Source organism: Podarcis gaigeae (genome assembly GCF_964106915.1).
Source record: "Podarcis gaigeae genome assembly, chromosome: 14".
Lineage (NCBI taxonomy): Eukaryota > Metazoa > Chordata > Lepidosauria > Squamata > Lacertidae > Podarcis > Podarcis gaigeae.
In genome coordinates, this window is record NC_139690.1 from 16,385,250 (window position 1) to 16,397,759 (window position 12,510).

At 43.5% G+C, this 12,510-nt stretch overlaps 1 protein-coding gene across 2 annotated transcripts in view; it reads left to right on the forward strand.

The window, feature by feature from the left end:
- ADAMTSL3 (ADAMTS like 3) overlaps positions 1–12,510 on the forward strand; it is a 283,528-nt gene that overhangs the window by 208,161 nt on the left and 62,857 nt on the right. For both annotated transcript variants that reach the window (XM_083712399.1, XM_083712400.1), the window contains 3 exons: positions 1,302–1,506; positions 3,342–3,489; positions 6,048–6,132. In XM_083712399.1, the coding sequence (XP_083568525.1) occupies positions 1,302–1,506; positions 3,342–3,489; positions 6,048–6,132 (438 nt within the window). The remainder of the gene's footprint in view (positions 1–1,301; positions 1,507–3,341; positions 3,490–6,047; positions 6,133–12,510) is intronic.

Genomic DNA, 12,510 nt, shown 5'->3' on the forward strand with positions numbered 1-12,510 from the left:
TCTTGGGGAGCAGTTATATAAATTTACCTTTTGGATTTATAGGTTTCTGCTCCATCTGCTCTGTGTTTGACTTCTTTACAGTGCCTCTGCTGCTTCCAACAAACGACTTTGAGTGGGATACTCTTGCTGCTTCCAACCCATGCAGCGGGTGCAACAGGCTTGCATTTATTTTCCTGAGCCATTACTGACCGTAATATCCAAATACGGGGTTTTTTTGGGGGGGGGAATATACATATAAAACAGTGATTTCAAACATTAAAATACAGAGTTCTTTCAAACTCTTAGACCTCCTTCCTTCCTTCCATGGGTTCCATCTTTAAGATTAAATTTACTGGATCTTTCACCCTTTTCTAGCTATTATATAACCGTAATTACACAATTCCACAATTACGAGTGTCTTTACATCCCTGCCAAAGATTTTAACTGTTTACAGTGGTCTTTTAAGTAAATTACAAATTTACTCCAGTCTTTAGAAAATACTTGATCTTCCTGGTTTCGGATTTTCCCCGTCAGTTTCGCCATTTCCGCATATTCCATCAATTTCATCTGTCATTCTTCTTTTGTTGGTATTTCTCCTTCCTTCCACTGGGCTAGCAGCATTCTCACTGCCTATCCAAACGTGTTTTAGAACAGAACGTTAAGCATGGACTTCTTTGAGTTGCTAGCAGGAAAATATAATGTTGATCCAAAAGGGACTGTACTATATATTGCCGCCCCCCCCCCCACCGGTGAATCTCCACGGTGGGGGGGGGAAACATTTATTTTGTGATGTTAGCAAAGTGGTGCAGATCTTGAAGCCACCCCTAAAGTTCTTCATTGGAAGCAAAGATAGGCACAGTTTTGCAAGTCATCCAGACTTGGGTTGATTTAGATTCCTGGCCAAAATGTTCTGGACTCCTAGTCCTAGATTCCAAGTCTTAGTGGACCTTCTCCAGAATCTTCCCCAGTATGTTCAACGATTACGATACACCAGGCAGATTTTGTCTGAGAACATTAAGCAGAGTTATCACAACTGAAGGGCTCTGGAGATGGTGTTGTGTTGTCCATGCAAAAAGTAGTCTAGGAAGCATCTATTAGGATTTGACACCCTTTTGAAAATTTGAGAATTGGTACATAAGCTTTAGATAAAACAACATTACAGAATTGAGATTCAGCAGTGGGTCTGATTACTGACAGTATTAAGCGTCGGTTTTCAAAGAAGAAAGATGGATCTACTGCTTTCATTAAGAGCTTGCGTCTAGAAACCATATAGAAGTCGGACTCATGGAAATCTTTGTGTTCCCTCCCCACACCAACCCCAGCTGGGAACACAACCCGTGGACAGCATGTTCAGTTTCCTGTGGAGGTGGAATCCAGAGGAGGAGTTTCGTGTGTGTGGAGGAGACCATGCATGGAGAGATATTACAAGTAGAGGAGTGGAAATGCATGTATGCTCCCAAACCCAGGGTCATGCAAGCTTGCAACCTGTACGATTGCCCTAAATGGATCGCTTTGGAATGGTCACAGGTAAGCTCACAAAGAATTTAACCCTTCATTTTTTAAAAACAAAAAACTGATCCCCTCCCCCCAGATATATGAAAACACTGTGTTGTTGTTGTTTAGTCGTGTCCGACTCTTCGTGACCCCATGGATGAGAGCACACCAGGCCCTCCTGTCTTCCACTGCCTCCTGCAGTTTGGTCAAACTCATGTTGGTAGCTTCGAGAACACTGTCCAACCATCTCGTCCTCTGTCGTCCCCTTCTCCTTGTGCCCTCCATCTTTCCCAACATCAGGGTCTTTTCTAGGGAGTCTTCTCTTCTCACAAGGTGGCCAAAGTATTGGAGCCTCAGCTTCAGGATCTGTCCTTCTAGTGAGCACTCCGGACTGGTTTCCTTAAGAATGGATAGGTTTGATCTTCTTGCAGTCCATGGGACTCTCAAGAAAACACTGTAGGGGGAAACAACTGGTGTCCTTGCACTAATGGAACATGTTGCTTAGAACTGCGTTGCACACAAGCCACAGTTTCTTGGGGTGGCAACATTACTTTTCCCCTAGGGCTCTTGCCGTTGCAGCAGCAGTGCCAACTGCGTCTCTGCCCTGGATGAATCGCATCATCCACAGTACTCCAGATCTAGTGTCATTCGTCATTGGGTGGGTGGATAGGTGTGGAATCCCAGCTGCCATCAAATCTGGCTAAGAATATTCTGGCTTTTCCCCTGCCAGAAGGGACAGAAGAAATATATAAGGGGAAGGGGAGCATCTTCTCCATCTAGATTGGCCTCTGTGAGGCAAGGAGGAGCCCAGACCAGTCCCAGATGGTAAAGCAGAGCAGATGGGAGCTGGTGATGATGATAGTTCACTTGGGCTATGAGCTAAGGGAACACTTGTTTATTTTTTGAGGCTGTTTTGGACCTGGTCCATGGCCATATTAGGGAATGAAAAGGAAAATATTGAAGATGGACCAACAATGGTAGCTTTTTTTCTTTATTAAACTGTAAGTTATCTCACACTTACGTATGTATCCCGAAATGGCATTAGCAAGGCCAAGTTATATGATTTATTGGATGCTCCTCGTTGCTGCTGTTTCAGAGAATAATAAGGACTGATTTGGGTTAATTTGTTTCATATGCCTGTTTTCGTCCATACTCTGCCTTTGTTATACGCTGCAGTGATTTGCAAGCCGCTCGGAGAATGGAGTTTTAGACTTCAAGGCAGTATATAGATTTTAAAGTAAATAATAATAAAATATAAACTATGTCTGCACATGTACTTCCGTTTAATGTGTTAATCAGCTAAAGGCAGATGATAATAATTGGGGGGTGTTAGTTTTGTTTGTTACTGCGTTGTGCATTGTGTTTTTGTATTGTGATCCTCGGATGAAGGGCGGTGGAGAAAGTTAATATATAATATTTTTTTTTTATATAGGTAATTTTTATTAAAATTTCCACAGCTTTTTATCATAACAAACAAAACATAACAATAAAAGACATACAACACGTATAATTTCAAACTCTTAATTTCATATTCCTTACTTTCCCGACTTCCTCATACCTCCCCTTTCTGCATTCTCGTGTCGAATTAATTAATTAACAAATCCCTCCCTTACTTTCAACTTAATTATAATAACACTCATTTTCTTTAACTTAACCATTATCGCTGTTAACCCCTTTTTTCTCATTCAACATCAATCTAGCATTCACTAATTTTTGAGTATTTCTTTAGATAGTCTTTAAATTTTGTCCAATCTTCTTCCGCCGTTGCTCTGAAAGTTAATATATAATAAATAATACAATAATAATTTGACTGAACATCCTTGAATCGGTTGACAACTCTGGGGTTTTGCTTTTGTGTTGCTCTGTAGTGCACCGTGACGTGTGGGCGAGGATTACGATACCGAGTGGTGCTGTGCATTGATCACCGTGGGCAGCACACGGGCGGCTGCAATCCTCAGCTCAAGCTGCACATAAAAGAAGAGTGTATCGTGCCGGTCCCCTGTTACAAGCCCAAAGGTAACTCTCATATACCTGCCTAAAGACACAGGGTTGTATCCAATGTAGCGATAGAATCACTTCGTGGTATGCTTGCTTCTCTGGTGAAATGTTGTGCGCCAGCAGAACACCGCTGCACAAGGGAATGCGCCAGCCGGTTGGTGGTGATTTTCTTGCACAACGGATTGTGCAACCTGTTATGCGATGTGTTTCGGCTAGCACAACTGTCGCATTGGATTCCTCTGTTTTGCTACTCTGAAACTCACTCAACACAAGCCCTTTCGCCAGCAGACAGATAACGTTGAATACAGCCGATGGAAGGAGAGCAGTTCTGGTAGAATGACTTCTTTTGCTGGTGGAAGGGCACCTTCCATCAGAGGAAATGAACCTTTGGATCCAACCCATGGACAAGTGAAGAGTCACATAAGTACTTGGATATGTAATTTTGGGTATAATATATTTCCTGCTTCTTATTCATTTCCTTCCTTCCTTCCTTCCTTCCTTCCTTCCTTTCTTCCTTCCTCCCCCCACCCCTCATTGTTTCATTTTAATGTGTTTTTATTGTGTATTTACACATCCATGTAAATCGCCTTGCAACTTTCCTGTGTGTGGAGCGATTCAGAAATGGAGTAAATCTAACCTGATGACTCACGCACTCCTCATTTCCTGCTCATCTGCACACACTATTTGCACGTCACACTTATCAAGCACTGCATTCAGAAACTCAGAGGCCTAATCCAGACAAGCCAAGGGATTCGTAGCTGTCACTAGGCTGCACGTCCTTGCTGCGCCTCCCAGTAATGCCTAGCGAAAAGAAGACATGTAGCTGCAACATGTACACCCTCAGCCTCCCTACTGCTGCTGGTGTAGTTTGTTGCCAGCTTCTTCTGGAGGTGGGGAACTGCAGACCATAGAAACTGCATGCCACAAATCTTCACTCCTAGATGTTACACAAGGAAGCTGCAGGGGGGAGATGCAGGTCACTTCCCCACCAATAGCACAGAGCCCTTTATCTCCCTAGCCCTGGTATGCTTCTTTATTTCCGGCATTGGGATGTTAATTAAAACCTCAGCATCTCTGCCAAGGATAAAGGGGCTCTCATTTCAATACACCTAAACCATAGCTCTCATTGCAAATAGCTTTCAGTATTTCAAAGACTGCACCCAGCATTTTGCTCAGTTTTTGTTTGTTTCTGGTGCAGATTTTGTCTAATTTGGAGGTTACCTTGTGAAAGCACGTTTTTCTTCTGTAAATCGACTTGCTTTGTGCTTTTACTTGATACCATGCAGCCTAGGTTGTCTCTCTGTGACCAGATTATATTAATTTGGCTTTGACTGTGCAAGTGTGTGTGTGTGTTTGTAGATGGGGAGAGAATTATTAGCTGAAGTAAAATGTTCCTAGCAACCTCTTCCAGAAGCTGGAGGACAAACTCGAGAGTTGGCAAAGTTATGAGGCTGTAGTAATCAGCGCTAAGTAGGGTGTGTGCCTGTTATTTTTTTTCTTCACTTATGATGTAATTTAAAACAGTGGGGTGAACAAATCTATAGTGTAGCAAAACAGGGAGAAATAATTTCAATGTTTTGCTTAGCAGTTAATGGATTTTTCAACAGTGGTCCATTTCACACATAAGATTAAGCCAAACTATTGCTTAGCACAAATGAGAAAACATGTGGGTTCCCAAAGCAAAAATTACGGCCCCTGCACTCCTCCCCTGGAATAAACATTGGTTATAGCTGCAGTGAGGCAAACCATGAGCATGGGTTTGGATGTAAAGGTAAGCGAAACCATGGCTTAGCCCCTGAGCAGTGTGACAGCAGCAGGAGTAGAGAAGGAATTTGGTGGCTGTGCTCTGGGAACTCACATAGTTGCTTGTTTGTGCTAACCCATGGCTTGGCTTAGTGTTGGGTTCAAACCGAATCAATATTTAAATAACATCAAAGAAGTCAAAAGTGCTTCTCCTCAGTGTGTAGAGTTTAGAAAACCCTTTAGAACTTCCTGTAGGTATAAACCACTGAGCCTATTGGGCTTGCTGATCGGAAGGTCAGCGGTTTGAATCCCCATGACAGGGTGAGCTCCTATTGCTCTGTCCCAGCTCCTGCCAATCTAGCAGTTCGAAAGCATGCCAGTGCAAGTAGATAAATAGGTACCACTACGGCCAGAAGGTAACTGGCATTTCCATGCACTCTGGTTTCTATCACGGTGTTCCTTTGTGCCAGAAGCGGTTTAGTCATGCTAGCCACATGACCCAGAAAGCTGTCTGTTACTCCTTTTTGTTTCTTAGTATTTTACTGATTTGCTCAGAAGTGCAAACATAAGAAAAAAGAAAGAAAACGAAGAATCAACGATGTAAACCATAGAATGATGTTTTTCTCTGGTGTTTTTCTTCCCCTTGCTGAACCCTACCTACTCTCTCTTGTATCACAACTAATGGTGTTTTCCTTTTTTGTCCTGAAGAGGGCTCTGATTCCTGAGAGCACAGTCCCAGGTTGTTCAAAACATCGAGGTTCCTGGTTCAAACCCAGGAGTTGCTGAAATGTGATAAATAAATAGCCCATGCTTTGTGCATTTTCCTCTTCCAGAGAAACACCCCGTTGAAGCAAGACTCCCCTGGTTCAAGCAAGCACACGAAATGGAGGAGACCAGAGCAGTCTCCGAAGAACCGACGTAAGTTTGCCATTCCTCTCTCTTTCCTCCTGTCTCACTCGCTCTCTTTCTCTTTAAGGCAGAGAAGAGGCCGCTGATGCATTTTCCCGACTGTTTGTAAAGACTGGCCTCCCTTGCCAAGTCATCTGGCGTTTGGATTTTCCTGGGCTGGGTCTGTCTTTGCAAGTCAGTTCTCAGATTCTTCCAAACAGTTCTCCTTGAGTGACGCAAAAGCAGCTGGAGCCAAGAAAGTATTTAAATTATATGTTTCGGAAGTGCTATCAAGGTTTCCCAGCTATACAAATTCCTGTCCTCCAGAAGGCACTTGCTTGGGAGAGTTGAGTTCCAAAACGGCTCTCCTGATGGCAACCAGAAATATTTGCAAGCAGTGGGGATGCAGCCAAGAAGAAGGGCATCCGTACCCAACATCTGTGTTCATAGGGCAATCCCCGGTGGTCCAAGTTTTCTCTCTTTGGTTCTTCCTTGAATAGATCAAGGGCATCTCAGTTAGAATTGTAGGAAGAAGAAACAGTGTTCAGGTCTTGAGTGAGTTTGCCCAGAGCAGAGGTGTTTTGACCCATTTGGCCGCTCCTGGGGAGGTTGAATGTAACCATGGTTATACCTGCCTTAGGGCTTTTCCAGACTGTTGCTATTTTTGAGTGGGATTCAATCACTTACTCGCAAATTCAGGTTGTCTGATTGGGAGGTCTTGCACAACAAACTCACTTCCCAAAACATCACAAGTACTGAAAGTGATGGGGAAATGTATTAGAAAGCATGGGGCAACAATTGCTTAGATGCAACGTCATCTACCCTTGCCTACAAACAAATCAGAATGAATGTTTGCTGAACAGGTCATCTGGAAGCACCATTAGTTACTTCTAGACTGGTTTACTCCGGTATGCTTGACCTAGAGCTGCCTGACCTAGAGCTGCTCCAGTATGCTTGACCTAGATCTGAGAGCCAGTGTGGTGTAGTGGTTACTCGTAATCTGGGGAACCAAGTTCGTGTCTCCACTTCTCCACATGCAGCTGCTGAGTGACCTTGGGCAGGTCACGCTTCTCTGAAGTCTCTCGGCCCCACTCGCCTCACAGAGTGTTTGTTGTGGGGGAGGAAGGGAAAGGAGAATGTGAGCCGCTTTCAGACTCCTTCGGGTAGTGATAAAGCGGGATATCAAATCCAAACTCTCTCTTTCTTTTCAAGAGTCTTTGGAAGTCCCATTGGTCCAGAATGCTTTTTCCTTTATTTGGATGGAGGATAGTGAGTGTATGTAGCCTACTGTACAAAGGTCCTTCCAAGGACCACATTTCTGTTTTCTCGAACTCTTTCTCTTTTTCTTGTTGACGTGAGCCACTTGGGATGACAGTAATTGCTTGGAAAGAAGGGAAATACATTAAATAAATAAACAACGCCTGAGCAAAGAGGCATCTCCATTGCCTTCAATTCAAGGGACTGCACTTGGGTACATATCCCATTCACACCACCAGATTGGGACCCTTTTACATCTATGGGATTGTACTTCACCATGATGAATGGAGAAGAAGCCCTTGCAAAAATGCACATCGGAGATTTCTGCCTGCAAGAAATCACTGGCTTGGAATAACTGACCGTATGAGATTTTTAGGGACGCCCTTGCAGCATGCTGCATTTCTACCAGATTATATTCTGCATTAAAAATAAAATACGGAACTGCCAGAAAATTCAAATGAGATGAATATTCTTCCTCTGCACATTTAAGTGAAGTCAGTGTTCTTTCTGCACGTTTCAGAGCACTGTAACCAAGTGGTGTAGGATGGATGAGGCTAGATGGCCCCTTTGTTTTTTCTTCGTTTGTCCTGTTTGATCTTGGCAAGTGTGTGTATATTGGTGGACACCAACCTCTGACTCAAACCCGAAACTGCCTCCTGAGCTGGTGTTATAGAGCCTGCACATTTATACTGCCATGCTGCCTCCTGTTAAGAAACAGACCAGTATGAAGTCACTGAGTTGAAATTCCCTTGCAGATCTCAATAGTAACTGGGAGTGAGTGACCTGCTCACTACAGAAAGGAATTGTCCCTCTTTAGGGCTGAGACAAAATCAGACACACACCAGTTTGCCATCCCATTTGTGGCAAATGATTTATTGGGGATGCGAAATGCTTTGAAAGGGGCTTGCCATTGGCAGTGATGGCAGTTTCTCTTTTTTGATAGAGTTCTCAGCGACTGGTGACTATCATTGCCTTACTCCCCAAAACCCCTGGAATTATTAAGGATGTTGGAGAAGTCCAATGGCAACAGAAAATGAGGCGTAAATTGCTGCAGTTTGTGTAGTCAGGAGCAGAAATCACTCACGCAAATATGATTAGTGAATATGTTCAGTCTCTTTAAAAAAAGTCCACAAACGATATGTAATTCATGATTTTTTTTAAAACGGTGTTTCGACATTTCCATTACATTGGAAGGAAAATGAGTTATGTCGACCGTTACATACGTAGCTTAGGTTAAATAGCATACAACAAGGCAAATGATGTAGCATTTTGGCAGAAACCGATCTGCAGCAGCATGAAAACACTGCTAATGGACGGTTAGAATGGACAGAAAGAGCATACTACTTTCTTATGTCCCTAGGAATTTTGCCTTGTCTTGAGCCCTTATAATGTTGTTGTTGTTGTTTAGTCATTTAGTCGTGTCTGACTCTTCGTGACCCCATGGACCAGAGCACGCCAGGCACTTGCGTCTTCCACTGCCTCCCGCAGTTTGGTCAAACTCATGTTCATAGCTTCGAGAACACTGTCCAACCATCTCGTCCTCTGTCGTATCCTTCCCCTTGTGGCTTAAGACCAGGTTTGCAGTTTCCCCTGGTAAATTTCAACCCCTTCTTGAACAATGGCTATATCCTTCAACAAAAGCCACAACGTGAAAATCTTAGTCCCTGGTTCATTGCTTTTTATTTTATTTTAACTGCCCATTGTGCCTTCACACCTTAGCTTGAGTTCGGAACAAGTAAGGGAGATGTGAGCACAGCTGTGTGTCAAAAACCTGCAAATAGAGATATACCAAGACAACATCTGGAAGAGAAATACTTCTGCCCCTGTGGTCAAGTGTGTGTGTGTGTGTGTGTGTGTGTGTGTGTGTGTAGAAAAGAGTGTTGAATTATGCATAATGGTGGTTCTAAAGTTTTTGGTGTGTTTTTTTAATGTATATTACAAAAATGGTTTGTTTTTGTGTGTGTGTGTGTGTGTGTGTGTGTGTGTGTGTGTTTTAAAAAAAAACTGTTTGGGAAACTAAGCCAAGAAAAATGGAGGTATAACCTTTCTAGTTCTTTCTGGTGGAATGTGATGATAGTTGATACCCATCATTATTGTAAATGTGTTTCCCTGGAGCCTTCTTTATTTACAGGGGGATTTTCAATAAGCCTTCCAAAAAAAGATTCCACATCCTTTTTCTTTTAATAATCTTAAAAGAAATAAGAGAGCTTTACAACTTTTTTTCCCTTCTTAATCATAACTTTGAGAAACAGGCCAAGCTTAGAAGCTGATAGCTTTGTGAGGAGGTAGGGCTGGGTTGGAGTTATTACATTGGGGCTATTCGGACGCATTCTATGTACACATACACCCCATACAGATTTACTGAAATCATTCTTGGTGGTCTCCTTCATCCTCCAACAGGAGAATTTCACTACACATCAGTTGCCCGTATGTGGTAAAATGGCACTTGTCACGGTCCTCCCTAGGTTTTTCTGAGAAAATATTTGAGAATTTGTTTATTTCCAGTATATATAGACTGCATTTACAGAACAATCAGTAAAATAATCTGTGAATCGAAATATTACTTTGCTTCTTCACTCCCTCCCTCCTTGAAAAAGAGGGCCATTTTGCAGAATGTTCTCCAGATATTCTCTACCTTTTTTGCCTGACAGTGCCCTTGGGTGATGCTAGGTCTGGGGCATTGTGGGGGGAACAAAATGGCCACCAGACTGTCAATTCTGCCTCTGCTATGGCAGCAGCAAAACGACAAACAAGCAAAAACCTCAGGAAAAAAGAAAGAAGCAGTGCCATTGCCACAGCTGACAGGAAACCCTACCTCCAATAAACTGTTCTAGAATTTACTCTCCCACCTGGGAATAGTTGGCAGAACTTTATCCCCAGCTTTTCTGCGGGGAAAAAAAATTGAAGTAGTGTTTTGAGGGGGCCATTTTCACCCAACTTTACATTTCATCCTACAAAATGCAGATACCAACTTCAAAAAATCACATGATTTGATTTAGCCAATGGCAACCCTAGGTTGCTTGTTCCACAGGTTTGCTTGTTGTTGTGTTACAATAAATAAATAGAACTTGCAGTTGGGGCTCTATGAAATCCCAGACACTAAATATGCAACAGGAAAACCTCAATTACAATATAGACCTGCTGTGTCGAGGAAAAAATGCTTAGAATTCTCTGACTGTAAATGAATTTGTTCTGTGGTTCAGACTTTCAAACAAAAATGCAAAGCTTCAAAGGAATTCATCATACATTATTTTTGGACCCTCTTATGCGTTCCGCCAGCCTTGTATACGGAGTGAATTCTGAACTGCTGGTGTACTGCTGTCAACACATTTTTTCTCTCCTCAAGCTTTGTCAAATATTTGCGTTGGTTAAGGCATTGCGGTACACTGCTTAATGACAAAAAGCTAAGAGAATATTATTCTTGGTTTAGATAAGCAATGGTTCAGAAATTCTCTTTGTTGTGTACATTTGTCTCCTTTCTCTTCCCTTGGTCTTACCTCCTTTCTGCATCCCAAGTGGTTGATATTGGGCCCTGGTTGCCAGGATTCCCAAGCTCTTTCTTTAACCTACGTCCTTTCTGTGTGGACATAGGGAAAGGATGCAAGGGTCTGAACAAGCATGGGCATACTTGCATTGCCTGGAAATCTCTAAGTACCACACCCCTGAATCAGTATAATACCTAGCAAGGATGGTTGTGTACAACAGCACCCACGTATATGTAAACATATGCTGCAGTTTGGGAAGAATCCTTACATCTAGCACAGGGTTTGGGAACCTTGTCTAGCTGTTGTGATCCTTATCTCCGCAGCCCTGGAGAACTAAATTTGACAGTTGACTGCCCATCTGCCAGTCATCTGGTGTCATAGTGATGTCAGGTTACACTGCACTTTGAAGCCCCAGTTATTGGGACTTCAAAGTGCAGCTCAGGGCTGTTTGAAAGCCCTTTTGCAAACAGCCCTCTATGCTCTTAGATCCTCTGAAAACCTGAAGCTTAAAGAGCAGTGCACAGCTGTTTGCAAAAGGACTTTCAAATAGCCCCACACTGGCCTTGGGCTGCAAGTGCCTATTTATAGCAGGAGAACAGGAACACATAGCCAAACTGAGGATTGATCCCTTCATGCACCGGTTGGTGAACAGAGGGTTCAGTTGTGCTGACTTCTTGGGGTCTGCTTCACCTGCGCATTTCCCACAGGAAATGCATTGGCTAAGCAGTCGCCAGCAGGATTGACCTTTGCTCTTCTGGCCATCAGCTGATGTCACCTAGTGATGTCAGCCGATGGACAGGGGTTACGCTTTGGAGGAAATAGCCTTGTAGGCCCACATTGAACCCCTGGCAAAGATCAGCCCATAGGCCCAAAGTTCCTCACCCCTGTTCGAGCACCTGCAGCTGTTTGTGGAATTAGCCTTGCAGGATAGGGTTTGTCTGTGCAAACAGGTGCTCAGTACAGGCAGTTTTGTCAGGCAGTCTTCTGTTTGTGAGTCTAGGAACTGAATAGAGGACCCTTTGCCTTCTCTCCCCTCCCCCCTCCCCCCGCCCCATGACTTACTTATTTCATATCTATACCTCCTTTCTGTCATGAAGCTCAAGGATGAAGACAAGATGGTGTCCCATCCAGGCTGTGGACAGAATCTGGGCTGCTTAGCTTCAGCAATAATAATAATAATAATAATAATAATAATAATAATAATAATAATAATAATTTATTATTTGTACCCCGCCCATCTGGCTGGGTTTCCCCAGCCACTCTGGGCGGCTTCCAACAGAGATGAAAAATACACTAAAATGTCACATATTAAAAACTTCCCTGAACAGGGCTGCCTTCAGATGTCTTCTGAATGTCAGGTAGTTGTTTATCGCTTTGACATCTGATGGGAGGGCATTCCACAGGGCGGGCGCCACTACCGAGAAGGCCCTCTGCCTGGTTCCCTGTAACTTGGCCTCTCGCAGTGAGGGAACCGCCAGAAGGCCCTCAGAGCTGGACCTCAGTGTCCGGGCAGAACGATGGGGGAGGAGACACTCCTTCAGATATACTGGACCGAGGCCATTTAGGGCTTTAAAGGTCAGCACCAACACTTTGAATTGTGCTCGGAAACGTACTGGGAGCCAATGTAGGTCTTTCAAGACTGGTGTTATATGGTCTCGGCGGCCGC